This window comes from Nomascus leucogenys, chromosome 6 (genome assembly GCF_006542625.1).
Source record: "Nomascus leucogenys isolate Asia chromosome 6, Asia_NLE_v1, whole genome shotgun sequence".
Lineage (NCBI taxonomy): Eukaryota > Metazoa > Chordata > Mammalia > Primates > Hylobatidae > Nomascus > Nomascus leucogenys.
In genome coordinates, this window is record NC_044386.1 from 109157399 (window position 1) to 109183722 (window position 26324).

The 26324-nt window shown below is 39.9% G+C and overlaps 1 protein-coding gene across 1 annotated transcript in view; it reads left to right on the top strand.

The window, feature by feature from the left end:
• IQGAP1 (IQ motif containing GTPase activating protein 1) overlaps positions 1-26324 on the top strand; it is a 112849-nt gene that overhangs the window by 19804 nt on the left and 66721 nt on the right. The window contains exons 3-5 of the mRNA XM_003268502.3: positions 17932-18088; positions 21414-21491; positions 25516-25592. Coding sequence (XP_003268550.1) covers positions 17932-18088; positions 21414-21491; positions 25516-25592 — 312 coding nt within the window. The remainder of the gene's footprint in view (positions 1-17931; positions 18089-21413; positions 21492-25515; positions 25593-26324) is intronic.

Genomic DNA, 26324 nt, shown 5'->3' on the forward strand with positions numbered 1-26324 from the left:
AGGCATTTCCCTTTCACGGGAAAGCATAACACTATGTATACTTGTCTTGCTCTCTGTGCTCCTTTATAGTTGAAGTTCTTTCCACTTCGTGGTACCCAATGGCACCTCGCACCACAGTGCTTTTTACAAAGTAGGTGCTTGGGGATATTGTTAAGTTGAATGAGTACAGAGTTGTGTGGGATGTGGGGGTTGTGGTAGGAAAAAGAATTTCAGTGTTACGGTGATAAGAGCTTGGGGTAATTTTCTGTTTTTGTTTTTGTTTTTCTTTTATTATTTGGTTATAATTGAGACCAGGAGTAATACGGTCCCTAAGCAAGAGAGAAAGAACAGTGTGTGTCTTTCAGTAGAGTCTTTCTAGTTTATTCAAAGATAAATTAGAAAAGGATTCCACCCTTATGTACATAAATAACTATTAGGCAGTAAAGAGACAAAGTGCCATAAGAAAGTTTAGAGGAAGTTTGGAACGAGAAGAGATTATTTCTGATGGTAGGTCATGAAAAGGTTCGTGGAGGAGAGGTGACTTTTGAAGGTAACATTTGAATTGGCAGGGATGGGTGTGGCTGATCACCTAAAAGTTATACTATACCTTTTATTCTTTGTGGGCATCCTTGTCTCCACCTTCCTGCATCATGGCTTGATGACATCTATTTTCTCTCAAAACTGCTTCACATTTTGGCCCTAACAAATTTACCCCATCTCATTTAACATGCTGTCTCTTAAAAAATTAATTAATTATTTTTTAGAGAAAGGGTCTTGCTCTCTTGCCCAGGTTGGAGTGCAGTGGTACAATCATAGCCCATGGCAGCCGGGAACTCTTGGGCTCCAGCCATCCCCAGACCTCAGCCTTGTGAGTAGCTGGGACTGCAGATGCATGCCACCATGCTGGCTTAACATGCCATCTTGACCTCTTTACCTGTAGCAGTGGGAAAAACATATTTTTCTCCTAACACTTAACCTTCTATCTGCGATCTAGATCCTATCCCTTCTTGTCTTCTAAGGTTCTTATTCCAATATTATTTTCCCAACTATAACTTGCACTTTTTTTCCTGCTGGTTCTTTCTCTTTAGCACATGAACATCCTCACCCATTCAAGATACACTTCCTTAATCCTAGACACCCTGATTGTTGTCCCCTCTTTGTTCTTTCAAGGAAAATTTCCTATATTCACTTTTTTTTTTTTTTTTAAGATAAGGTCTAGCTCTATCACTCAGGCTGGAGTGCAGTGGCACGATCTCGGCTCATTGCAACCTCCACCTCCCGGGTTCAAGTGATTCTCCTGCCTCGGCCTCCTGAGTAGCTGAGATTTTGGGTGCCTGCCACAACACCCAGCTAATTTTTGTATTTTTAGTAGAGATGGGGTCTTACCATGTTGGCCAGGCTGGTCTCGAACTCCTGACTCCCAAAGTGCTGGGATTACAGACATGAGCCACTGCACCAGGCCTTAATTTTTACATTTTTTTGTAGAAACGGGTTTCACTGGGTTGCCCAGCCTGGCCTCGAACTCATGAGCTCAAGTGTTCCACTCACCTCGGCTTCCCAAAGTGCTGGGATTGCAAGTGTGAGCCACCGTGCCCTGCCCCTATATTCACTTCCTTGTCTTAACTCATTTGGATGTAATTCCTGTGCCTTCCTTTTCCCCGTTGAAATTTCTCTTGCTCAGTCCCACCAACAGTGTAAAAGTGTTCCTATTTCTCCACATCCTCTCCAGCACTTGTTGTTTCCTGACTTTTTAATGATTGCCATTCTAACTGGTGTGAGATGGCATCTCATTGTGGTTTTGATTTGCATTTCTCTGATGGCCAGTGATGATGAGCATTTTTTCATGTGTCTGTTGGCTGCATAAATGTCTTCTTTTGAGAAATGTCTGTTCATATCCTTCGCCCACTTTTTGATAGGGTTGTTTGTTTTTTTCTTGTAAATATGTTTGAGTTCTTTGTAGATTCTGGATATTAGCCCTTTGTCAGATGAGTGGATTGCAAAAATTTTCTCCCATTCTGTAGGTTGCCTGTTCAATGTGATGGTAGTTTCTTTTGCTGTGCAGAAGCTCTTTAGTTTAATTAGATCCCATTTCTCAATTTTGTCTTTTGTTGCCGTTGCTTTTGGTGTTTTAGACATGAAGTCCTTGCCCTGAATGGTATTGCCTAGCTCAACCATTGTGGAAGACAGTGTGGCAATTTCTCAAGGATCTAGAACTAGAAATACCATTTGACCCAGCTATCCCATTACTGGGTATATACCCAAAGGATTATAAATCATGCTGCTATAAAGACACATGCACACGTATGTTTATTGCAGCACTATTCACAATAGCAAAGACTTGGAACCAACCCAAATGTCCATCAATGATAGACTGGATTAAGAAAATGTGGCACATATACACCATGGAATACTATGAAGCCATAAAAAAGGATGAGTTCATGTCCTTTGTAGGGAAACGGATGAAGCTGGAAACCATCATTCTCAGCAAACTATTGCAAGGACAGAAAACCAAACACTGCATGTTCTCACTCATAGGTGGGAATTGAACAATGAGAACATTTGAACACAGGAAGGGGAACATCATACACCCAGGCCTGTCGTGAGGTAGGGGGAGGGGGGAGGGACAGCAGTAGGAGATACACCTAATGCTAAATGACGAGTTAATGGGTGCAGCGCACCAACATGGCACATGTATACATACGTAACAAACCTGCATGTTGTGTACATGTACCCTAGAACTTAAAGTATAATGAAAAAATAAAAAGAAAAAACATCCCCAAGATCCCCTCAAAAAAAAAAAAAAATTTCTCTTGCTTATATCACCAATGGCCTAATTGCTATGTCCCATGGAAATTTTTCTAGTACTTAATCTCTGCAGCGTATGTCACTTTTGCCTGTTCACTTCATGGAGTTTTCTTCCTTTTAATTGGGTATCTTTTTAATACTTTTTGAATTTCGAACTGTGTATTGAAGTATTGACCTGTGTAAAAAATATATTGCCTATCTAAGAAAATCAGTTAGCACTCTTCTGGGAAACTCACTTGGCCATCCATCCTTACCTCAGGTCTAAGTTAGATGTTCCTCTCTCATGTATCTTTATTATAACTTTTCTCTTCCCTAATGCACTGTTAGCCTTAGAAGGCAAGTACTATGTTCTTTCTTTCTTTTCTTTTCTTTTCTTTTTTTTTTTTTTTTTTTTTGGAGACAGGGTCTCACTCTGTTACCCAGGCTGGAATGCAGTGGTGCGATCTGGGCTCACTGCAGCCACAACACCCCTAGGCTCAGATGATCCTCCTTGTCTCAGCCTCCCAAAGTGCTGGGATTATAGGCCTGAGCCACCTCACCTGGCAGTACTATGTTCTTAATGTATATCATAGTTAACCCCCCCTCTTATTTTCTTACTAAATAATAGGTGTGAAAATTAAATTCTTGACATATATGGCTCTAGCAGAGGATTGCTTTTACAAAGAAATAGGTACCTGTCTTCTACTTTGTAGAGGACTCTTACCTGTTTTTTTCTTCTCAAGAGCTGCTCACAGGTTAATGATTAGGCTGTAGTTTCTGAGACTTAGCTATCGTCTAGACTTAACTCAGTTTTGGAATTTCATTTCATTTCATTGAAGATTAAAAGGTCTTTCATGCTCCATGATAACTGGTAAACTAGGGATGGATGGATAGATAGACAGCTGACCATGGTAATGCTTCACCAGACTCTGGATCTGAAGACTTGATCAAGGAGTAAGTAATCTATTAGCCGAGACTTAAACAAACAAACAAACAAAAAGCTGTATTGGAGTTTAATACACATCTCACAAAATCCACTTGTTTTTTAATGTACAATTCAATAATATTTAGTAAATTTACTGAGTTGTGCAACCCATCACTATGATCTAGTTTCCATTGCTCCAGTAAGACCAGGGACTCTATTGAAGTAAAACAATTAGACATGTAATTTTGACAAGTAGACTTGACCCACTCTATCTAATTATGCTAAGAATGAAGTGATTTGCTCAGGGGTCTGTATTAGATATAAATACACACAGAAGTTAAATATGTAACTTGAAGCAAAAACATTTCCCTGCTTTTCACTTATTCCTATAGCCTTTCAGATTGGCCTAATTTATACTCAAGTTTCCTTTAAAACAGATACTATCAAGATTTCTCATTTTGCCTCTATGGTTTGGAAAACAAGCCTTTTTTGTTCGTTGGCTGGATTACTGCAATACTTTCTTTAGTGTCTCCTCACTTCTCTCTAGCCCCTTCTCCTAATGTACAACTGCTCAGAATGGTCTTTTGAATTAAATCTTATTCTTTAGTTCCTGTGTAAATCCTTCCAAGGGTCTGCACATTCTCTGCCCTTGGCCTGACGTATTCTCCCTTATCAGCACATACCACAAGTCTTTCAAGACCTATAAAATCAATACCATTTTCTCTGGGAAGTCATCTTGATTCCCCTCTTTCTGCGTATGGTGAAGAATGCTTTATGGAATACTCTGCATTCCTTTCTCTCAAGACTTAGATTTACCATTACCATATGGAAATTTCTAGGCTGTTTCCAATGCCTAGGTGGTGCTCAGAAGTGTTAGTGGTTTAGTAGAATCCTAATTGTAGAGAAAGACAGCCAAATTTGGGAGGTTTTTAGCATAGAGTAACCCTGGCATTTGGGTATATTTGCTGTGCAAGATGGGTGTGGTACCAGAGGAGCTGTTCTGGAGGAACTGAATCTCAATGGCTTGAAGTGGTCAGTTCCGGCATTGGTATGTTCCCCTTCTGTATTGCACAGAGCTGGGAAACCACTGAAGTCATGTGCTCTGCAAAACTTGTTCAACTGGTTTCCTCTCCACAGACCCCTAATTCAGATTTCCACCCTTACTCTTTTCTACATATGCTCTTAGTCTGGGCTTGTTTTAAGGTTTACCACAGTTGAGTTCTCAGTATAGTTACTTATTTGTCTTGCTGAGTGTAGAGTGGGTAGGGCCAAGTATTTACTCCCTTTGAAAAATGTTATCATTATCAGTAAGACAGGATAGACAGGTATTACGTAAATCATGGAGTGTCAGACTCCATTAGCAGGTTTATTTCTGGATCTAACCATTTCACCCCCACACTCATATATACATACACATATACATAGCTATCATTATTTAGAGCCTACTACTAGTTGCCGGGTGAGGTGTCAGAGCCCTGGCATTGGAAAGTAGTCAACTCACATGTGGGTAGGAAGAATTTACTGACAGCAGTATAGGTTTGAAAAAGGAAAGTTTTATTAGAAAGAAGGAACTCTGCAGAAGAATGCCTCAGCAAGAGAGAACTGAGCTCACAGTGGATTTTTCCTTAGGGTTATTTATGGAACTTAAAGCAGGAGCTTAAGGGTAATTTGGACCATATTAGCCACATAGGTCGTGATAAATGATTACATTTTTAGACATGATGTCAGCAAGGGTTGCACAGTGAGTTTCGGCATGGCATTCCAGAGATGTATAGAAAGTCTAGTTGCTTACAAATTTTAGGTTGAAAAGAGAGCTGGAACCAGGTGCTGATTTTAGATAATAGGGAAGTCTAATTACTTCTAAATTCCTCAGATAAGAAGTTTTGCCTCTGGATGGTCTCCTTAGTGGACTCCAGGTGATCACTAGTATTTGGTATATATCATCTCATTTAATCCTTACAACAACCTTATGAAGTTTGGTGTGTCGCTAATCCTGCTTTATATATGGGAAATGGAAGCTCAGAGAAGTTAGCTGGATAACATGTCATTCTTGGTTGTTCTTATGACCTTCCCTCTTATCTCAGGGAAGAGGTGGGGTATATTCCTTTCTGTAGCTGGCTGCCGCCTCTGCTCTTCAGAACCTTGCTTTCTTTTGTTCTTATTCCTGTATCTTTAGCCCCTCCTTCACGTGTTCTTTTCTTGCAGACTATAAAAATATGCTTTTTCCACAATCATTAAAAAAAAAAAAGATACTTTCCCAGGACATGTCACCATCTCAGACTAACTCCTCCGTTCCCCCTAGTTTTTCCTCTTCCCTTGTTAACACTTCTAGAAAAAGAAGTAGGCTGGGTGCAGTGACTCATGCCTGTAATCCCAGTACTTTGGGAGGTGGAGAAGGGGGCGGGGAGGGAATTGGGGGTTGGAAGTCAAGAATCTCTTGAGTTCAGGAGTTCCATACCAGCCTGGACAACATAGTGAAACCTTGTCTTCGCTATAAAAAATAATAATAATAAAATAAAAATTAGAAAAAGAAGCCTACATTTGCTACCTCTCTTTCCTACTTTTAGTTACTTTTCTAGTTATTTTAATTGGGCTCCTATGTCACCACTCCACTGAGACTCCCCTTACGGGAGCCAAAGATGACCTTCTTGCTTGTGTGCCACATCCTTTTCTCTTCACCACCCTCCTCTCTGCAGCATTGAAAGCTGGTGACCTCTACCAGTTTGCTGATTTTTTTCCTTCCTTCATCGCCATTGTGTGATTCTCTCCTGGTTCTTAACTTGATCACAGACACTATCTTTGTCTCTTTCACCTCTTAAATGTTGGTGTTCTCTGAGGCACAGTGCTTCAGCTTTTACATTTTTCTCCACAGCCTCTTTCTCTGTGGGCTTATCTACTCTTGTGGTGCCATTTTCCAGATTTAGGTCTTCAGCAACAGGTCTCCCTCCTGAGACCTGTGTTTCCAACTGCCTGCAAGATGCCACTGTCTGGATGTCCCATTGACATTTCAAGCTGAACATGTTTCAACCATGAATTGCTTATCCTCTCCGGCTTTTGTGGGTGTCCCCAGTCTTGTTTAATGGCATCATCTTTTATGTAGTCATCCATGCCACAAGTCACCAAATCATCTTTTAAAAATAAGAAAAAAACCTTCTCTTTTTTCCTTTTATAGAAGTGTTTGTAAGTTTGCTGTAGATGGTATATGGTGCCAGATTTTCTCCTAGAATTGTGTGTTAGAATGTGGGGTTTCCCGACACACTGGACAACAGTAAGTTATTTTTAAAAATCTTTGCCAGTCTGATAGCTGAAGATGGTGATATTGTTACTTTAATTTGCATTGCTTTGGTAGTAAGATTTGCTTAGTAGTAAGACTGAGAAATTTTCATATAAATTACTGGCTATCTGTATATTTTATGAATTTTTTCATTTGTGTTTCTAGAATATTTTTCTAGGGAAATGTTTGCCATTTTATTTCAAGTGTTCAAAATGCATATACATATAAAGATTATAGAATATTGTTAGCTCTTTGTTATATGTTGTGATTTCTTTCCTCCAGTAACCTTTTCTGTTAAAGTTTTATTTAGTTTTTTAAAAATGGCCTTACACAAGTTTAAACACTAGCCAATTTATCTTTTCCTTTCTGATTTCTGCTTCTGTAGTTGTCTTTGTAAACTTCTTTCTCATTTTAAGAGTGTATAACTATTTTTTCTTTTTTAAAAAATTCTCTAATCCATTTGGTGTTTAATGTTAGTTGTGAACCATGAGGTCTGGAGCTAACTGCTTCCCCACCCTCCATGCCCCCCGCCTTTTCAGTCATCTGTGAGATTTCGCATCTTTCCCACTGCCCTTCTAATCCCCGTCCCTCATCTAAGATTGTCAAATGGGGTCAGTTCTACCTTTGTAATTGTTAATCATTCTCTTTCCACCATTGTCCCAGTTAAAGACTGTATTACCACTCACCTGGATTACTGAAATGGTTGCCTAATATTTCTCCCTTGTATCTGTCGTCCATGCTGCTGTGCAGGTTCTCCTTCTAAGTCTACTTGAAAACGTCTCATGGCTCCTATTCCTGCAGGTTAAATTACTAACCGAGATACTTTTACACCTACTTCTCTACCATAGTGACTTACCATTCCCTGAATGTGCCATTTGTTTTCAGTCTTTTTTTGTCCTTTGTTTATGCCGTTCCTTCTGTTTTGTTTTGTTTTGTTTTTTTAATTTTTTTAAATTTTATTATACTTTAAGTTCCAGGGTACATGTGCACAACGTGCATGTTTGTTACATATGTATACATGTGCCATGTTGGTGTGCTGCACCCATTAACTCGTCATTTAGCATTAGGTATATCTCCTAATGCTATCCCTCCCCGCTCCCCCTACCCCACGACAGGCCCCGGTGTGTGATGTTCCCCTTCCTGTGTCCAAGTGTTCTCATTGTTCAATTCCCACCTATGAGTGAGAACATGCGGTGTTTGGTTTTTTATCCCTGCGATAGTTTGCTGAGAATGATGGTTTCCAGCTTCATCCATGTCCCTACAAAGGACACGAACTCATCCTTTTTTATGGCTTCATAGTATTCCATGGTGTATATGTGCCACATTTTCTTAATCCAGTCTATCATTGATGGACATTTGGGTTGGTTCCAAGTCTTTGCTATTGTGAATAGTGCTGCAATAAACATACGTGTGCATGTGTTTTTATAGCAGCATGATTTATAATCCTTTGGGTATATACCCAGTAATGGGATGGCTGGGTCAAATGGTATTTCTAGTTCTAGATCCTTGAGGAATCGCCACACTTTCTTCCACAATGGTTGAACCAGTTTACAGTCCCACCAACAGTGTAAAAGTGTTCCCATTTCTCCACATCCTCTCCAGCACCTGTTGTTTCCTGACTTTTTTTTTTTTTTTTTTTTTTTTTTTTGAGATGGAGTCTTGCTCTGTCGCCCAGGCTGGAGTGCAGTGGCGCAATCTTGGCTCACTGCAAGCTCCACCTCCTGGGTTCATGCCATTCTCCTGCCTCAGCCTCCCAAGTAGCTGGGATTACAGGCGCCCGCCACCACACCCAGCTAATTTTTTGTATTTTTAGTAGAGATGGGGTTTCACCGTGTTAGCCAGGATGGTCTCAATCTCCTGACCTCATGATCCACCCGCCTCGGCCTCCTAAAGTGCTGGGATTACAGGTGTAAGCCACCATGCCTGGCCTGTTTCCTGACTTTTTAATGATCACCATTCTAACTGGTGTGAGATGGTATCTCATTGTGGTTTTGATTTGCATTTCTCTGATGGCCAGTGATAATCATTTTTTCATGTGTCTGTTGGCTGCATGAATGTCTTCTTTTGCAAAGTGTCTTCATATCCTTCACCTACTTTGTGATGGAGTTGTTTGTTTCTTGTAAATTTGTTTGAGTTCTTTGTAGATTCTGGATATTAGCCCTTTGTCAGATGAGTAGATTGCAAAAATTTTCTCCTATTCTGTATAGGTTGCCTGTTCACTCTTGATGGTAGTTTCTTTTGCTGTGCAGAAGCTCTTTAGTTTAATTAGATCCCATTTCTCAATTTTGGCTTTTGTTGCCATTGCTTTTGGTGTTTTAGACATGAAGTCCTTGCCCATGCCTATGTCCTGAATGGTATTGCCTAGGCTTTCTTCTAGGGTTTTTACGGTTTTAGATCTAATATTTAAGTCTTTAATCCATCTTGAATTAATTTTTGTATAAGGTGTAAGGAAGGGATCCAGTTTCAGCTTTCTACATATGGCTAGCCAGTTTTCCCAGCACCATTTATTAAATGGGGAATCCTTTCCCCATTTCTTGTTTTTGTCAGGTTTGTCAAAGATCAGATGGTTGTGGATATGTGGTATTATTTCTGAGGGCTCTGTTCTGTTCCATTGGTCTATATTTCTGTTTTGGTACCAATACCATGCTGTTTTGGTTACTGTAGCCTTGTAGTATAGCTTGAAGTCAGGTAGCATGATGCCTCCAGCTTTGTTCTTTTGGCTTAGGATTGTCTTGGCAATGTGGGCTCTTTTTTGGTTCCATATGAACTTTAAAGTAGTTTTTTCCAATTCTGTGAAGAAAGTAATTGGTAGCTTGATGGGGATGGCATTAAATCTATAAATTACCTTGAGCAGTATGGCCATTTTCACGATATTGATTCTTCCTATCCATGAGCATGGAATGTTTTTCCATTTGTTTGTGTCCTCTTTTATTTCACTGAGCAGTGGTTTGTAGTTCTCCTTGAAGAGGTCCTTCACATCCCTTGTAAGTTGGATTCCTAGGTATTTTTATGCCATTCCTTTATGTTACATGTCTCCTTTTCCCATTTTTCACTACTCTAAATAGAATTTATTTGAGCAAAGCCTAGTTCAAATATCATCTATTGTAGCTAGCTGTTTAATTATAACTGTTACCAGAGAGTAATTCCCTTGAAGGTGGGGACTGGTATTCAGCACAACGTTATACCACTGGTAAGTGTTGCACAGAGTAGTCAGTTCGAAATATTTCCTGAATGAATATGTGGGTGTCAGAATAGAAACTTTTTTTTTTTTTTTGAGGAATTGACTTAAAACACTTAGAAAACAAAACTTTAAAAAATAGAATAAATATGAAAGGATATAAGAATTACTATGTAGGCCGAGCACAGTGGCTCAAGCCTATAATCCTTGCACTTTGGGAGGCTGAGGTGGAAGGATCCCTTGAGCCCAGGAGTTCGAGACCAGCCTGAGCAACATAGGGAGTTGCTGCCTCTACAAATAATTTTAAAAATTAGCCTTGTGTGGTGGTACACACCTGTGGTTTCAGCTACTCAGGAGGCTGAGGTGGGAGGATCACTGAGCCCAGGAGGTTGAGGCCACAGCGAGCCGTGATTGGGCCACTGAACTCCAGACTGAGTGGCAGAGCAAGACACTGTCTCAAAAAAAATAAAAAGACTGTGTAATTAAAGACAGCCTTTTGTATAAGCATTCATTTTTGTACTAATTGTATCAGCTTCACCAATGTGTAATACTAGGCCTCTCCCTTACTTCTGTAAGGGTTGTTAATGAGGTTATATATTGTGGTGTGGGATACTTCAGGAAGCCCAATTTCAGAACTTGAGCATTTGTAAGGGAATGTTCAGTAGGTGGTAGCTGTTGTTATTGTTGAAGGAGGAAGTATCCTGTAGCAATTAAGAGTATTAGCTTCATGCTGGATCTATGGCTCACGCCTGTAATCCCAGCACTTTGGGAAGGTAAGGCAGGTGGATGGCTTGAGCCCAGGAGTTTGGACCACCCTGGGTAACATGGTGCAACCCTTTCTCTACAAAAAAAGGGCAAAAATTAGCCAGGTGTTGTGGCACGTGCTTGTGACCCCAGCTTCTTGAGAGGCTAGGTAGGAGGATCCAGAGAATCGCTTGAACCCTGGAAGTCAAGGCTGCAGTGAGCCATGACCACACCACTGCACAGACCCTGTCTCAAAAAAGAAAAGAAAAAAACAAAACAGAGTAAGGGCTTCAGAATCACACCGACTTGGGTTCAAATGAGAGCTTACTTGCCAGATAATCTTGGAATATACTTTTTGGAACCCACAGTTTATCTGTAAAATAATTACAATAATATTTCAGAGGTTGCTGCAAAGATTGAGATAATAATGCATGTAAAGTATTTGGCTTGATGTCTGCTAGATGGTGTGAAGATTATTTTTTAAGTGTCATTTATATTAAAAGTGAGTCATTTTATGTTACTTCTTTCCTGTTTAGTAATTGTGTTTCAGATCTGACATCACCTTTTTAAAAATTTTGCATTTGAGTGAGATTTGCTAAAGCAGTTCTGGGGTTAAACTTGAAGAGAAAATATTGAATATTTATATTTAATATCCCATGTGAGAGGAGAGATTAAGAACCCTGCTGTCTGCTTGTTACACCTCTTGTGAAAAACATAAAAAATATAAGAGTTTTGTTGCAGAACTCTACTTGTGGTTTTGGTCGAGTCTGTCATGAAGATATGTTTGTGGAGATGGGTGCAAATAATGATTTAAATATGGAATTGTAGAGATAAAGTTTAGCAGCTCTATATTCGGGGAAAAACGAGTCTGTGTTGATTGAAAAAGCATAATAAAATAATTTATTCTGAGGCTTTGTGGTTATGCAATGTCAGAATGAAGAAGATGATAGTCCTGTTCCATTTCAGGCTGGTCAGACCATACCTGGAACACAGTATTCAGTTGGAGAATGTTCAGAGATGAGCAAAAACGTGAGGGGGCAGAGATGATGTCTAACACTGCTAATATAATACCTGGTAACGTTTTGAGTACTTACTCTGTACCAGGCACTGTTCTTAGTATTTTATATGTACTATCATCTCTTTAATCCTCAAAAACATTCTGTGGGTAGGTGCTATTATTGTTCTGTTTTTATGACTAGTGCTTGAAGGAGCTGGAATCATTTTACTTATGGAATTGTCAGCATGTGACTCGTCATGAGGGGATAGGAGGAAAGGCACAAATATTTTTTTCAATACTCAGCCAAGCACTGTGCTAGCTCTATATTTCACTTGCAATCTTATTTAATCCTCAATGACAAACCTTGGAAGATACTGTTAGCCTTTTTTAACAAGTGAAAGAACTGGTTAAGTGGCTTACTGTCTTTCTTGGTAAGTGCCAGAGACAGGACATAGAACCAGATCTTTCCAAGTCCATGGCCAGTGCTACTCACATTATGCTTTTATTTTTACGTTCTCTTGCTCCAGGAGGCAGCTTAGGGTGCCAGTAGAGAATTGATGCAGGCTTAACAAAAACTTTCTGACTACTGGAGTCCAGAAATGAACTGGGTTACCTTGAGTGTTTGATTCTCTGTCAGCATTCAGGTTCAGCCTGCTTCTTGATTTGGCTGAGATGTTTTGGGAACATTAAGGTATCAAATTGGGGATGGAGTAGAACATGTGAGGGGAGTGGAGGAATTGAGATGGGCTGAAAGATCTTTAATGAGCCTTCCATCCTTGAGATTCTATGATTATTGCTAGGACAGGGTTAAACATGAGAATTGGTAAAAAGTTGTGTTGGCCAATGATTTTTCTTTTGTGCATCGATTGATTGATTTTGAGACAAGAGTTTCACTCTGTCGCCCAGACTGGGAATGCAGTGGTATGATCACTGCTCACTGCATCCTCAAACTCACAGACTCAGGCAACCCTCCCACCTCAGCCATAGTTTTATTTTTAAATGTCTTTATAGGCTGGGCACAGTGGCTCACGCCTATAATCCCAGCACTTTGGGAGGCCAAGGTGGGCAGATCACTTGAGGTCAGGAGTTCAAGGCCAGCCTGGCCAACATGGTGAAACCCCATCTCTGCTAAGAAATACAAAAACTAGCCGGGCGTGCTGATGCACACCTGTAATCCCAGCTACCCCAGAGGAGACAGGAGAATTGCTTGAACCCGGGAGGTGGAGGTTGCAGTGAGCTGAGATCGTGCCATTGCACTCTAGCCTGGGTGACTAAGTGAGACTCCATCTCAAAAAAAATTTTTTTTAATAAAGTCTTCATAAAGCTAAATTTATAAAAAAGCTAGAGGCCGGGCGTGGTGGCTCATGCCTGTAATCCCAGCACTTTGGGAGGCCGAGGCTGGTAGATCACCTGAGGTCAGGAGTTCAGGACCAACCTGGCCCACATAGTGAAACCCCATCTCTACTAAAAGTATAAAAATTAGCCGGGTGTGGTGGCACAAGCCTGTAATCCCAGCCACTTGGGTGGCTGAGGCAGGAGAATTGCTTGAACCTGGGAGATGGAGGTTGCAGTGAGCTGAGATCATGCCACTGCACTTCAGCCTGGGCAACAGAGCGAGACTCCGTTTCAAAAAAAAAAAGCTAGAGATATGGTTTAGCAGCTCTACATTCGGGGAAAAAAGGAGTCTCTGTTGATTGAAAAAGTGTAATAAAATAATTTAAGCTGACGCTTTGTGGTTATGGAGTGTCATAATGAAGAAGGTGATAGTCCTGTTCCATTTCAGGCTGGTCAGACCATACTTGGAACACAGTATTCAGTAGGAGAATGAATTCAGCCAGATTGGTTTGTTTGTCTTTTAAGACAGAGACTTGCTCTGCTGTTGCCCAGGCTGGAGTGCAGTGATGCAATCTCAGCTCATGCCTCAGTTTTGCAAGTAGTGGCTGGGATTACAGGCATACTCCACCACACCTGGCTAATTTTTGTATTTTTTGTAGAGACGGGGTTTCACCCTGTTGGCCAGGTTGTTCTCCAATTCCTGACCTCAAGTGATCCACCCGTGTTGGCCTCACAAAGTGCTGGGATTACAGGCGTGAACCACTGCACCCTGCCAAACTTAACCAGTTCTTTTTTTTTTTTTTTTTTTGAGAGAGTCTCGCTCTGTCGCCCAGGCTGGAGTGCAGTGGCACAATCTTGGCTCACTACAAGCTCCGCCTGCCGGGTTCACGCCATTCTCCTGCCTCAGCCTCCCGAGTAGCTGGGACTACAGGCGCCCACCACTGCGCCCAGCTAATTTTTTGTATTTTTAGTAGAGACGGGGTTTCACCATGGTCTTGATCTCCTGAGCTCGTGATCCGCCCGCCTCAGCCTCCCAAAGTGCTGGGATTACAGGGTGTGAGCCACCGCGCCCGGCCTCAAACTTAACCAGTTCTAAATATTTAAGTTTTATAAGAAAAGTTTTGTGTCTAAGTTGAGAATCACTGGTGGATTTAGTTAAGCTAAAATACCTTTAATTTTTAAATAGTAGGCAGAATGTGGAGAGATACCAGCCTTTTTTCTTCTTGGTAGTTCTGAGATTTTTCCCTGTTTAGACAGCCTGTGGAGCTCAACCCTTTTTGGCTTTTCAGGTGATATAATGCAAGCAACAGTGATATTGTGAGGAGGATTCTAAACCTAGAAATCAGTCTTGTTATTCCATCTTTGCCACTAGCTATTGGATGACCTTGGATCAGCCTCATTCTTATTTGTAAATGGGGGGAAGTGCAAATAGATTCTTAGCCTCTGAGCAGGCTTATGGCCAGTTAGATTCATTTTCAATGTTTATATTTTTAATTTTGGAGTTGTACTTCTAAGGACCTTTCCTGAGGAATTAATTCTAAATAAAGAAGAATACTGTGCACACAGATATTCCTTGCACTATTATTTAATTGTTGAAAACATTTAGAAATGACATAAATGTCTAACATAGGTGACTGATTAAGGACTTGGTTAAATTTTTATGTAAACTTAAAGTCTTCAGAAACTATGTAATAACATGGAAAATATAAACATTTCAGAAATGTTTAATAATTGTCTCATTCATATATATGAATATATATATATATATATATATTTTTTTTTCTTTTTTCTTTTTTGAGACAGAGTTTTGCTCTGTTGCCCAGGTTGCAGTACGGTGGCATGATCATAACTCACTGCAACCTTGACCTCCTGGGCTCAAACAGTCCTCCTGCTGCAGCCTCTCAAGTAGCTAGGACTACAGGCACGTGCCACCACGCCTGGCTAATTTTTAAATTTTTTGTAGAGACAGGGTCTGGCTGTGTTGCCAGGCTGGTCCTGAACTCTTGGGCTCAAGCAATCCTCCTGCCTTGGCCTCCCAAAGTGCTGGGATTACAGGCGTGAGCTACTGTGCCTGGCCATTTTTAGATATATATTATATTAAAAACAAACAAAGGGATTTTCCCTAGAAGTGCATTTGCTTCCTGGCTGCCACATTTTCTGATTCTGTGATTTAGTGGAAGAAGGGCGAATCTCATGTGAGCTGTAGAGAAAGACTGAAAGAAGTGTTTGTTGTGTCATCTTGGAATTCGAGTAGAATCTAAACTTCTGCTAACATTAAAAATGTTAACATGGCACTTTACTTTTCAAAGCAGTTTGGTCCTGATTTGTTCGTTTGTGACAGGGTTTCACGTTGTCACCCCAGCTAGAGTGCAGTGCCACCATCTCAACTCACTGCAGCTTCTACCTCCCAGGTTAAAGTGATCCTCCTGTCTTAGCCTCCCAAGTATCTGAGTCTATAGGTGCACACCACCACGCTGGCTAATTTTTGTATTTTTAGTAGAGATGGGGTTTCGCTATGTTGTCCAGGCTGGTCTGGAACTCCTGACCTCAAGTGTTCGGCCTGCCTTGGCCTCCCAAAGTGCTGGGATTACAGGTGTGAGCCACCGCGTCCTACCTAGTCCTGATTTAGTTTATAAACAAACCAGGTGCTACTCCATTGTGAAATAGCTCAGATTGGTGGGCAAGCCACATGTGTGGTGAGGTGACTCAGAGGACAGCTTCAGGTTTGAGCAGTTGTTTAGAAACACTGTATTTTGCCTCCCTGTTTATTCTAGCTCATTCTTTCTACTTAATCACTTTCACCAAATCACAGTTGGCCTTTCTTCTCTGACCTGACACCTGTGTTATACGAAGAGTATTCTACCCAGCTATAGGAAACATCTAAGTCAGGACTGTTTTATAGCAGCTGGACTAGGGAAAGGAAATATAAAGAATGCTGGGAGATGTTACCATGGGCTCTCCTTTTATTTTTGTCTAGAAATCTCAGAAAAGGGGAAAACCTAAATACCTCTGGTAACTGGCTCTGATTCAAGGCAAAAGTATCTACTGTGCTCTCTATCCATAGTTTTCCCTGTGTGTTTACTTCATTTTAAAAAGAAAAATAAGTAACTTTTTTTTGGTACTGTTACGTGCTCGAGGGCATTTTTGGCTTAGGCTGAGGTTGTTAGGTTTTCCCTGTTAATGAGAACCCAAGTTAGATTGTCCCCTGAGAGCTGGAGTTGCCAGTAGTTGTTTGCCAGAATGATTTTATCAGCATCCTTTTTAGCAGTAAAAAGATGAGATGTATCCTTGAACTACACTATTTTCCGTCCCGACAGCTGCCATTCTTTTCCACATTGCCCTTTGCCTCTTTAGGCTCAATAGAGGTATAGTTTAGATTTTTGTAGCCATTTCAAATTGGTATCTAATTTATTATGACAACGCTTCTGGAAAACTCATTTGTTTCATTTTTCCCCTTTCTGACAATTTAAGTTCTACTATTTGAAAGAAAGAAAAGACAGCAGAGAAGCTTATCATCGAGTATAGGAAACAACCAGAAAATTATCTGGCCCATTCATATACCCATCAGGCTTCATGTATTAGAGAGTACACTGGCTAATTTAAAGGTAGAGTAGATTTAAAAGCAAGACTGAGCTGGGAACGGTGGCTTACACCTGTAATCCCAGCATTTTGGGAGGCCGAGGTGGGTGGATCACCTGAGGTCAGGAGTTCAAGACCAGCCTGACCAATATGGTGAAACCCCATCTCTACTAAAAATACCAAAAAATTAGCCGGGTATGGTGGCACAGACCTGTAATCCCAGCTACTTGGGAGGCTGAGGCAGGAGAATTGCTTGAACCTGGGAGGCGGAGGTTGCAGTGAGCTGAGATCACGCCACTGCACTCCAGCCTGGGCCATAGAGTGAGACTTTGTCTCAAAAGAAAAAAGAAGAAAGGGAAAAGAAAACCATTGCCATAAATGATTTTTAGTTACCTATGTTTCCGTTGGTAGAAAATACATGTAACTAAACTTTCCTTTGTTTTATCTTAGGCTTTCCTGAAATTTCCTAAGAGATATTTGAAGGGGAAAATACAGTTTTCTTTTTTTCTTTGTTTTATTCTTTTTCTTTTTGGAAAATGGTTTTCTTTTCCTATCCTTTTTACAACCTCCTCCCTGCCTCCAAAAATCTCAGAATTCATTATTTAGTGCTTCCATAGGAGTTTCTTTTAATATTTTAGCTGAAATAATTGAGTCTGTTTTGATAACCCCCAAGCAACCTTAAAACTTGGACCTAGAAATTCACTGTGGATTCTGAGTTCTGAAACTGGAAGAGAATGTCAGCAACAAATTTAAGCTTCCGAACAGTTGAAACGGTGGCTTCAGTTACAAATGACTTTTCTTAGGATTTGTTAAAGAGTATCTTAAGGACTGAGGGAAAGGGTCTGAGGTTCTGGGAGCAGTCAGGATCTGGGCAGCCAGTTGGCTGTGTTGCTGCAGCAGAGGAAAGCGGGGTGGAGAAGAAAGTGGCATTCATGCTCAGCAATTTTCTTAAGTTCCCCGCCTCTGAGATCTGACTGGGCCAGGCAGGGTAAGGATATGTGTGGAACTGATTGTAAAAGAGTGCTATTATGTTCAGTTTAAGCTTCTCTAGGGAGAATGGAAATTAAGCTTAAAATCTCTAAGGAAAAGTTCTGACCTTCCCTTTCTTTTTTTGCATCCTCTCTCCTTTTGTGCAGGTGGATGGAAGCATGCCTAGGGGAAGATCTGCCTCCCACCACAGAACTGGAGGAGGGGCTTAGGAATGGGGTCTACCTTGCCAAACTGGGGAACTTCTTCTCTCCCAAAGTAGTGTCCCTGAAAAAAATCTATGATCGAGAACAGACCAGATACAAGGTGAGTCCTTCCTTGCTGTGTGCTTAGATTTCTGTCAACTTGAGAAAGTTAGCATGTTTTATTTTGTGTAAGATTATTGAAAAGTATCTGTAAGGTGTGTTTGTCTCAACAAATTATAGCCGTTAAAATTCCTGGCAGAATGGAGAAATTTGTGCAAAGGCAATATGTACTAGGAAAATATTATTACATCTCTTTTAGAATTTATCTGGAAAGCCCACCTCCCCCGACCTTGTCCCCCCACAAAAAAATATGTACTAGGAAAAGAACTTTAGCTGTCTTTGTTTCTGGTAGAATTCTTATGATATTATATGTCTAGAAATTTTCCTAGTTGTAGATGAATTTTTTAATTCTTTAGAAGGTAGAAGAAGTAACTAGGGGAATTACTACTTTAAATCTAGTTTTGGGGCCGGGCGCGGTGGCTCACGCCTGTAATCCCAGCACTTTGGGAGGCTGAGGCGGGCGGATCACAAGGTCAGGAGTTCCAGACCAGCCTGAGCAACATGGTGAAACCCTGTCTCTACCAAAAATACAAAAATTAGCTGGGTGTGGTGGTGCATGCCTGTAATCCCAGCTACTCAGGAGGCTGAGAGGCAGGAGAATCACTTGAACCCGGGAGGCAGAGGTTGCAGTGAGCCAAGATCATGCCACTGCACTCCAGAGTGAGACTCCATCTCAAAAAAAAAAAAAAAAAAAACCACCTAATTTTAGGCTGGGCACACTGATTCTCACCTGTAATCCCAGTACTTGGAAGGCCAAGGTGGTAGGATCACTTAAGACCAGGAGTTTGAGAGTAGCCTGGGCAATATAATGAGACCCTGTCTTACAAAAAAAAAAAAATTAGCCAGACATGGTCGCACATGCTGTAGTCCTGGCTACTTGGGAGACTGAGGCAAGAGGATTGCTTGAGCCTAGGAGGTTGAGGCTGTAGGGAGTTAATATTGCGCCACTGCACTCCCGCCTGTCTCTTAAAATAAAGAAATGAATTTTAAGCACTGAGATTTGTTGGCAAATTGAATGCAAAAGTAACTTCATGAAAAAAACATCACCCTGTGATACTGGAGTTCAAGGTACAATGGGAAAGTGATTCAGTTTCAGAAAATTGAGATAAGTGAGAGGGTTTGATTCCTGTGTCTCAAGGTGCTATAAAAAAGAAGACTGCTTAATTAAGTTGGAATGTTGGGCTGGGCCCAGTGGCTCATGCCTGTAATCCCAGCACTTTGGGAGGTTGAGGCGGGCGGATCACTTGAGGTCAGGAGTTCAAGACAAACCCGGCCAACTTGGTGAAACCCCATCTCTACTAAAAATATAAAAATTAGCTAGGCTTGGTGGCGCACACCTGTAATCCCAGCCACTCCGGAGGCTGAGGCAGGAGAATCACTGGAACCCAGGAGGCGGAGGTTACAGTGAGCTGAGATAGTGCCACTGCACTCCAGCCTGGGCAACAGAGCAAGACTCTGTCTCCCCCCCCCAAAAAAATGGGGATGTTGACAAGGACCAAATTTTGTTGTCTACAGAGGTTACCTGTGAACCCTTATTTGAAAAAGGATGACTATGAAAGATAGTGGAGAATTGCATTACCAAGACCAAATGTAAGGGTGGTCAGCTGTAATAATTGGGCCCAAACTCAGAATGAGTAAGGCTACAATGTCAAAGATTTTTTATGTTTTACATTTAAATTCAAGGGAAAACAAGGAACGGTATAGGTACTCAGCCGAAGTTAACATCAAAAACAGAAACTTTCCTTAATCAAAAAGACTTATATGTTCAGTGGGTTTTTTTGCTGTTGGTTGGTTCGTTTTTTGTTTTGAGACAGGGTCTTGCTGTGTCATCCAGGCTAGAGTGCAGTAATGCCATCATGGATCACTGCAGCCTTGACCTCCCTAGGCTCAAGCAATCCTCCCACCTCAGCCTCCCTAGTAGTTGGGACTATGGGAGCATGCTACTACACCAGGCTAATTTAAACAAATTTTAGTGTAGAGATGGGGGTCTCACTATGTTGCCTAGGCTGGTCTCCACCTCCTGGGCTTAAGTTATCCTCCTGCCTTGGCCTCTCAAAGTGCCAGGATTACAGGCATGAGCCTCTGTGCCCAGCCCTATGCTCAGTTTTGAATACACAGTTATTCTGAAGACAACTCTGGAGCTATTCCATAGGCAGAATGGGAAGATAGTGTAAAAGGAGAGCGGAGACTTTGCAGATAGTGTAAAAGGAGAGTGGAGACTCTGCAGCAACGATGAAAAAAAATGGCTGGGTGCAGTGCCTCATGCCTGTAATCCCAGCACTTTGGAAGCCTGAGGTGGGAGCCCTCACTTGAGTCTAGGAGTTTGAGATCAGCCTGGGCAACAAAGTGAAACCTCCGCTCTACAAAAAATAGAAAAACAATTAGATGGGCGTGGTGACATGCACCTGTAGTCCCAGCTGCTCAGGAGGCAAAGGTGAGAAGATCACTTATGCCCAGGAGGTGAGGCTGCAGTGAGCCGATTGTGCCAGTGTACTGCAGCCTGGACAACAAACTGGAGCCCTGTTTCAAAAAAAAAGCAGGCGTTGAAGTTTAGAGGGGATATCTATATATATAGAATGAAAGCCCTGATTGATTTTTTTTGAGACGGAGTCTCATTCTGTCGCCTAGGCTGGAGTGCAGTGGCGCTGTCTTGGCTCTCATTGCAACCTCTGCCTCCCAGGTTCAAGTGATTCTCCTGCCTCAGCCTCCGGAGTAGTTGGGATTACAGGTGCCCATCGCCACACCCGGCTAATTTTTGTATTTTTAGTGGAGATGGGGTTTCACCATGTTGGCCAGGCTGATCTCAAACTCCTGACCTCAGGTGATCCATCCACCTCGGCCTCCCAATGTGCTGGGATTACAGGAATGAGCCACTGTCCCAGCGTGGTATTTTTATACAGCATTTTGTGAACATCTTCTGTGTATTCAGACACCATACTAATTTGTTTATGTGCATTATCTCACTTAGTTTTTATACATACAAAGCAGCTGTTTCTGGATGGTAAAACTCTGTTTCTCAAGGATGAAGGGGCTTGTCCAGTGTCACCAGTAGATTACTAAAGCCAGTAATTAAATCCAAGATAATTTAACTCCAAAGACCACATGTTCTGTTGAGCACACTATACACAAGAAGGCTCTCCAGGTGGTTCCTAAGTGAAAGGAGCTGAGATGTGGATTTGGCTTTTTGGTATTGGAATGTGAGCATAATGACCTCAAAATTAAGGAGAATTTGTCAAATCTCTTGAGGAAACTTTTGCGAAGAGAGTTTTTATGTAATATTTGCTTCAGTACAGCCAACAAAACCTAATTTTCTTTTTTTTTTCTAGGCTACTGGCCTCCACTTTAGACACACTGATAATGTGATTCAGTGGTTGAATGCCATGGATGAGATTGGATTGCCTAAGGTAACTTACCTGAGATAATAGTTTAGGCTTTGTTCCAGCTGTTTTGGCATAACTCCCAAACAACCTGTTCTCATTCTACCTGTAAAATTATTCTCAGAATCTTTGGTGTTTTTTTAAATACTAAAAGATGTCTTTCTTTTTGACTTAGGAAATAGTTTTGTTCTTTTTCTTTTATAATCCTCATACCTGTTTCACCTTACCCTAGAGAAATTCCCCGTGATGATATCTACTTTTACTACATCAAATTGTAGGCTTACATTTTACTATTTTTCCTTAGATAGAATTCACATGCTGTGAGATTCACCATTTTAAAGAATACCAAATCAGTGGTTTTTATTTATTCACAAAGTTGTTAACATTAAAATTTGACCTTTGGAAATATAAGGAAAGATTTTAGAAATCTGTAGGGAGTATGAAGGGTCATTTTATATTTTAAATTGTAGAGGTGATAGAATGACTTTTACTTCCTGGATCTGTTTTTGGTCATGGCTGCAGTTTTGTTTGGAGTGTACATCTTCTGGGTGTTTTGCTCAGGAGTTTATTTAGTGTTGCTTTCAGTGAAATTGCCATCCCAGTCCTGCCTGAATCTATAACTGCCACACTGTATTGTCACTCAGAGACATGAAAGGATTGATTGATTTCCTTCTTTCTTTTGTTCTCTGTTTTTTCTGTTTATATCCTTTGACGTAAGAATTCCACTTCTGGAAAGTTATCCCAAATAAATAATCAGAAAGCACCAAAAAAATGTATACAGAAGGATTTTTTAGCATTGATTATGATAGAAAAAATTGATAGCAAAGTACATGTTTCTTTACAAGGGGTATTAATTGTGTTACAGCCAAATACTAGTGCCATTAAAAAGGATATATCAACCCAAATAAAAGACCTTTGATGTATTAAGTGGGGGAAAACAGTTGAAGGTTATAAGAGTTTGTGTTCTAGCTAAGGTCAGATCACTATTTTTGTGTAAAAATAAAGTGAGTGTTCTTGGGAAAAATTTGTAAGGAGATAAAACGGTTTTCATTTCTGTGTGATGGGATTAAGGGTGGTTTTTATTTTCTTTATACTTTCCTGTGGAGTTCAAATTTTTGTAACCAAAGGAAAATTTATTTTTAAAAAGTGAGGTGTAGAGTATCAGAAGGTGGCTAAAACCATTTTATATTTTGTATTTTGTGCAATATATAAATATTGTATACATTTTGTATTTTGTGCAGTATATAAATATTGTATACAAATATGTATATTGTGTAAATAAATATATATTACCTATACAATATATTACAATATATAATTATATATTATAATGTATGATTTTACAATATTATATAATATACAATATATAATTGTATATTGTAATAATATATAATCATTATATATTCAATATATTATTATATATACACAATATATTACAATATATAATTATCTATTGTATATAGATATGTATACAATATACAACAGATACGTATTGTTGCATACATACCTGTCGAATTGCGTTAAATCAGAACTGAGTCTTTGCAGAAGACTAGCTTTTCTCCTCTTTTTTTCAGAGAAAGTTCTGAAGTTCTCTTCCTTGTCACTGGTATGTTTGAGAATTAGGCCACACAAATGTTAGGAAATGCAATACATCAAGTTCTTATAGCTACGTGGCCTGTCTGTGCACCTCTGTAACTTCCTTTCCCTGTTTTTTAATATAGTATAAAATACTGTACTATATAGTGTAAAATATTACACTGTGCACCTGTAACTTCCTGTTTCTGTTTTTTATATAGTATATTGCCAGTGGGCAATGACAATTTAACCTCATTTGAATGATACTAAGAGCTTTGTTAATATTTGCAATTGCTAGTAGTGTTGTTACTACGAGATGCTTTTTTAATGATGTGATTTTATTACCTTTTTTGGTTTACTAACAGTAGTATATTGTCCTGGACTACAATTGCAACAAACACAGAATGTATTAAAGGCTCTCAGGAACAACTTGATAATCATGGCTGTAAGCCTTGAATTGTCCGCCCTACATTTAGGCCCAGAAGACTTCTGAGTAATAAGAACTAATGATAACCTAAAAATGTATTGTTGTCCTTAATATAATGTATAATACGTAATCGACAATACATATATGGTGTTTATTGGGATGTCTTTTCTAATCTCTTTATATGGTACATGCTGGCCTATTATAGAAACTTAATGCAGTAATTTTTTGGTTCTTATCCTTTTTGATTGTTTATTATAATTGGTACTGTTGGCTGCCTTTTCCCTGAGATATTTCTTAGTTTGATTTTTAAAATTGTTTTTAATCTGCTCAACTAGTCCTGTTTTCTTTAATTATTCTACCTTCCATGTCCTAGTGATGGACATTCTTTAAGATGCAATCCTTGTTAGATACATTTTCCCATTTTCATGGTTTCATTTATTCTCAAGACTTGCTGACATAAGATAAACACAATATCTTTAGTTGGCTGCTGGACATTTCTCCTTGGATAGCTTTCTGTCACTTAGAATTTTTCATATCTGAAACTACATCTACCTTTTCCCTAACTGAACTTCCCTTCCCCTGTAATAAATGGTACCAAGTCATCATTTTCCCAGTCATCCAGTCTCAAAACCTTGGAGATACCTTAAACTTCTAAATCTGGTCATTCCCTAAGCCTTCTCCATTTATTTCAAATATCTCTTTTATCCATCCACTGTTAAAATAGCCTCCCAGCCTACCTCCCCAGCTCCAATCTCCCATTAGTCAACATATGCTATGTCCTGTCTCCAGTCAGATCTCCCCAGGGCTCTATTTTTATCCTTAGCTCCAAAGCTAGGCTACTTCTTTATGTCCTGCTTATCAAGTTCAGACTTGTCTGACTTTCAAGTTGCTCATAATAATTTGATTTTATCCTACCTATCCAACCTTATTTTTCTGTTATTTTCTAGAATGTATTCTGTAGATTTTAAAAAACAATAGGGTATATTGCCTTACTGTCTCACAAACACATCATGATTATTTTTGCTTTATTTATTCTGGCTATTTCTCTTGTTTGGAAGGCCTTTTGCTCTCATCATGATTCACTCATTTCTTTAGTTTATGATTTCACAGTCTTAATATAGGCCTTTATTGCTTATCCAAATTCTTCTCACCTCATTATTCAGTCTTTTGCTTCTCCAAACCACTGTCACCCCTTATTTCCCTAAATTACAGATTGAATTGTATGGTGCCACATGACTGTGAGAATACGTCTTGAAATTCAAGGCTATTCCCAGTCAAAATCTACTCTGTTCCTATCCTACCTCATTCACTAACTCATTGAATGTAGAGCTTCCATGACCCTGGCTCTGGGCTTGATATCAAAGATATGGCAGTTAATAAATAACATAGATCTAGCCCTGCCTTCATGTGGCTTATAGTCTGTTGGAGTAGCCAAACAGATAAACACAAATGATTGATTTTGGTAAGTGCTACCATGGAAAAGTACTTGTCTTCCAAATTCCCTCATACATGCTCTATTCTAGCTACTTCATCTGTGTAGCTTCCCATTTCTCCTAAGCATTAAACACATTTTAATATTTTATACTTTTTTTCAATGTCTAAATGTAGCAGGTTGCACAAACCAGAGCACTTAGTAAATGTTCATTGTTGAGTTGTTTCTCCATCTAGGCATGATAGATAGTAACTAGGAGCATTGTAGTTCTGAAAACCTCATACTCAGACCAGTCCAGTGATTTAAACTGGACTAGAACTTGGTCTTCATATGCCTGTATCTGGGTCTGAAATAAGTAAATCACCTTCTCACACCTAATGAAAATCAGTGGGTTGACCAAATAGAGATTCCCAGTAGTACTTTTTATTCTGTATTATAGCATTTTATTCCTTGCAGTTCTTATGAGGAAATGTCTGTTCACCCTAATGAAGTTATTCGCTGAATGCCACCGATGTTTTCTAACTGTCCATAGTTTGATTTGTATTATTGATGATTGGTGAATGTCAAATGAACACAGTGAATGGACACCTTACTCTGTTTCTTTTATTTCTCCCTAGATTTTTTACCCAGAAACTACAGATATCTATGATCGAAAGAACATGCCAAGATGTATCTACTGTATCCATGCTCTCAGGTAATCAAATTTTCTTGGCAAAATAAGGAAATTATGAATAACATCTGAATTGAGTGTGTAGTTTTTTATCCTTGAGGTAAGAATGAAAAAGTTTTTTCATTAGTTTCAAAAGTTCCAAATAGGATAAAATACTGTTATCTGAACAAAATGGTGAGAAACAGCTGTGTTTTTCTAGGGAGTTTGGAGAAGGGATTTATTTATTTAATAGCAGATAATTTTGTTCTGAAAACCTGGTATCTTTCATAATTGATCTAGTGTTTCTGTGAACTATGCATTCACTTGGGGTGCAGTCTCTTATTTAGTTATCTAGGTCCTTGCCGTTGTTAAGCCATTTGTTCATTTATTCAGTAATTTTTATAGGCCAGGTGCGGTGGCTCAGGCCTGTAATCCCAGCACTTTTGGGAGGCCGAGGCGGGTGGATCACCTGAGGTCAGGAGTTCGAGACCAGCCTGGCCAACATAGTGAAACCCCGTCTCTACTAAAAATACAAAAAATTAGCTGGGCATGGTGGCGGGTGCCTGCAATCCCAGCTACTCGGGAGGCTGAGGCAGGAGAATTGCTTGAATCCGGGAGGCAGAGGTTGCAGTGAGCCAAGATTGCACCATTGCATTCCAGCCTGGGCAACAAGAACGAAACTCCATCTCAAAAAAAAAGTAATAATAATAATTTTTATACCAACACAAACATGATAGTAAGAAATGATACAAAATATTTTTTTTCCCATAATGTCAT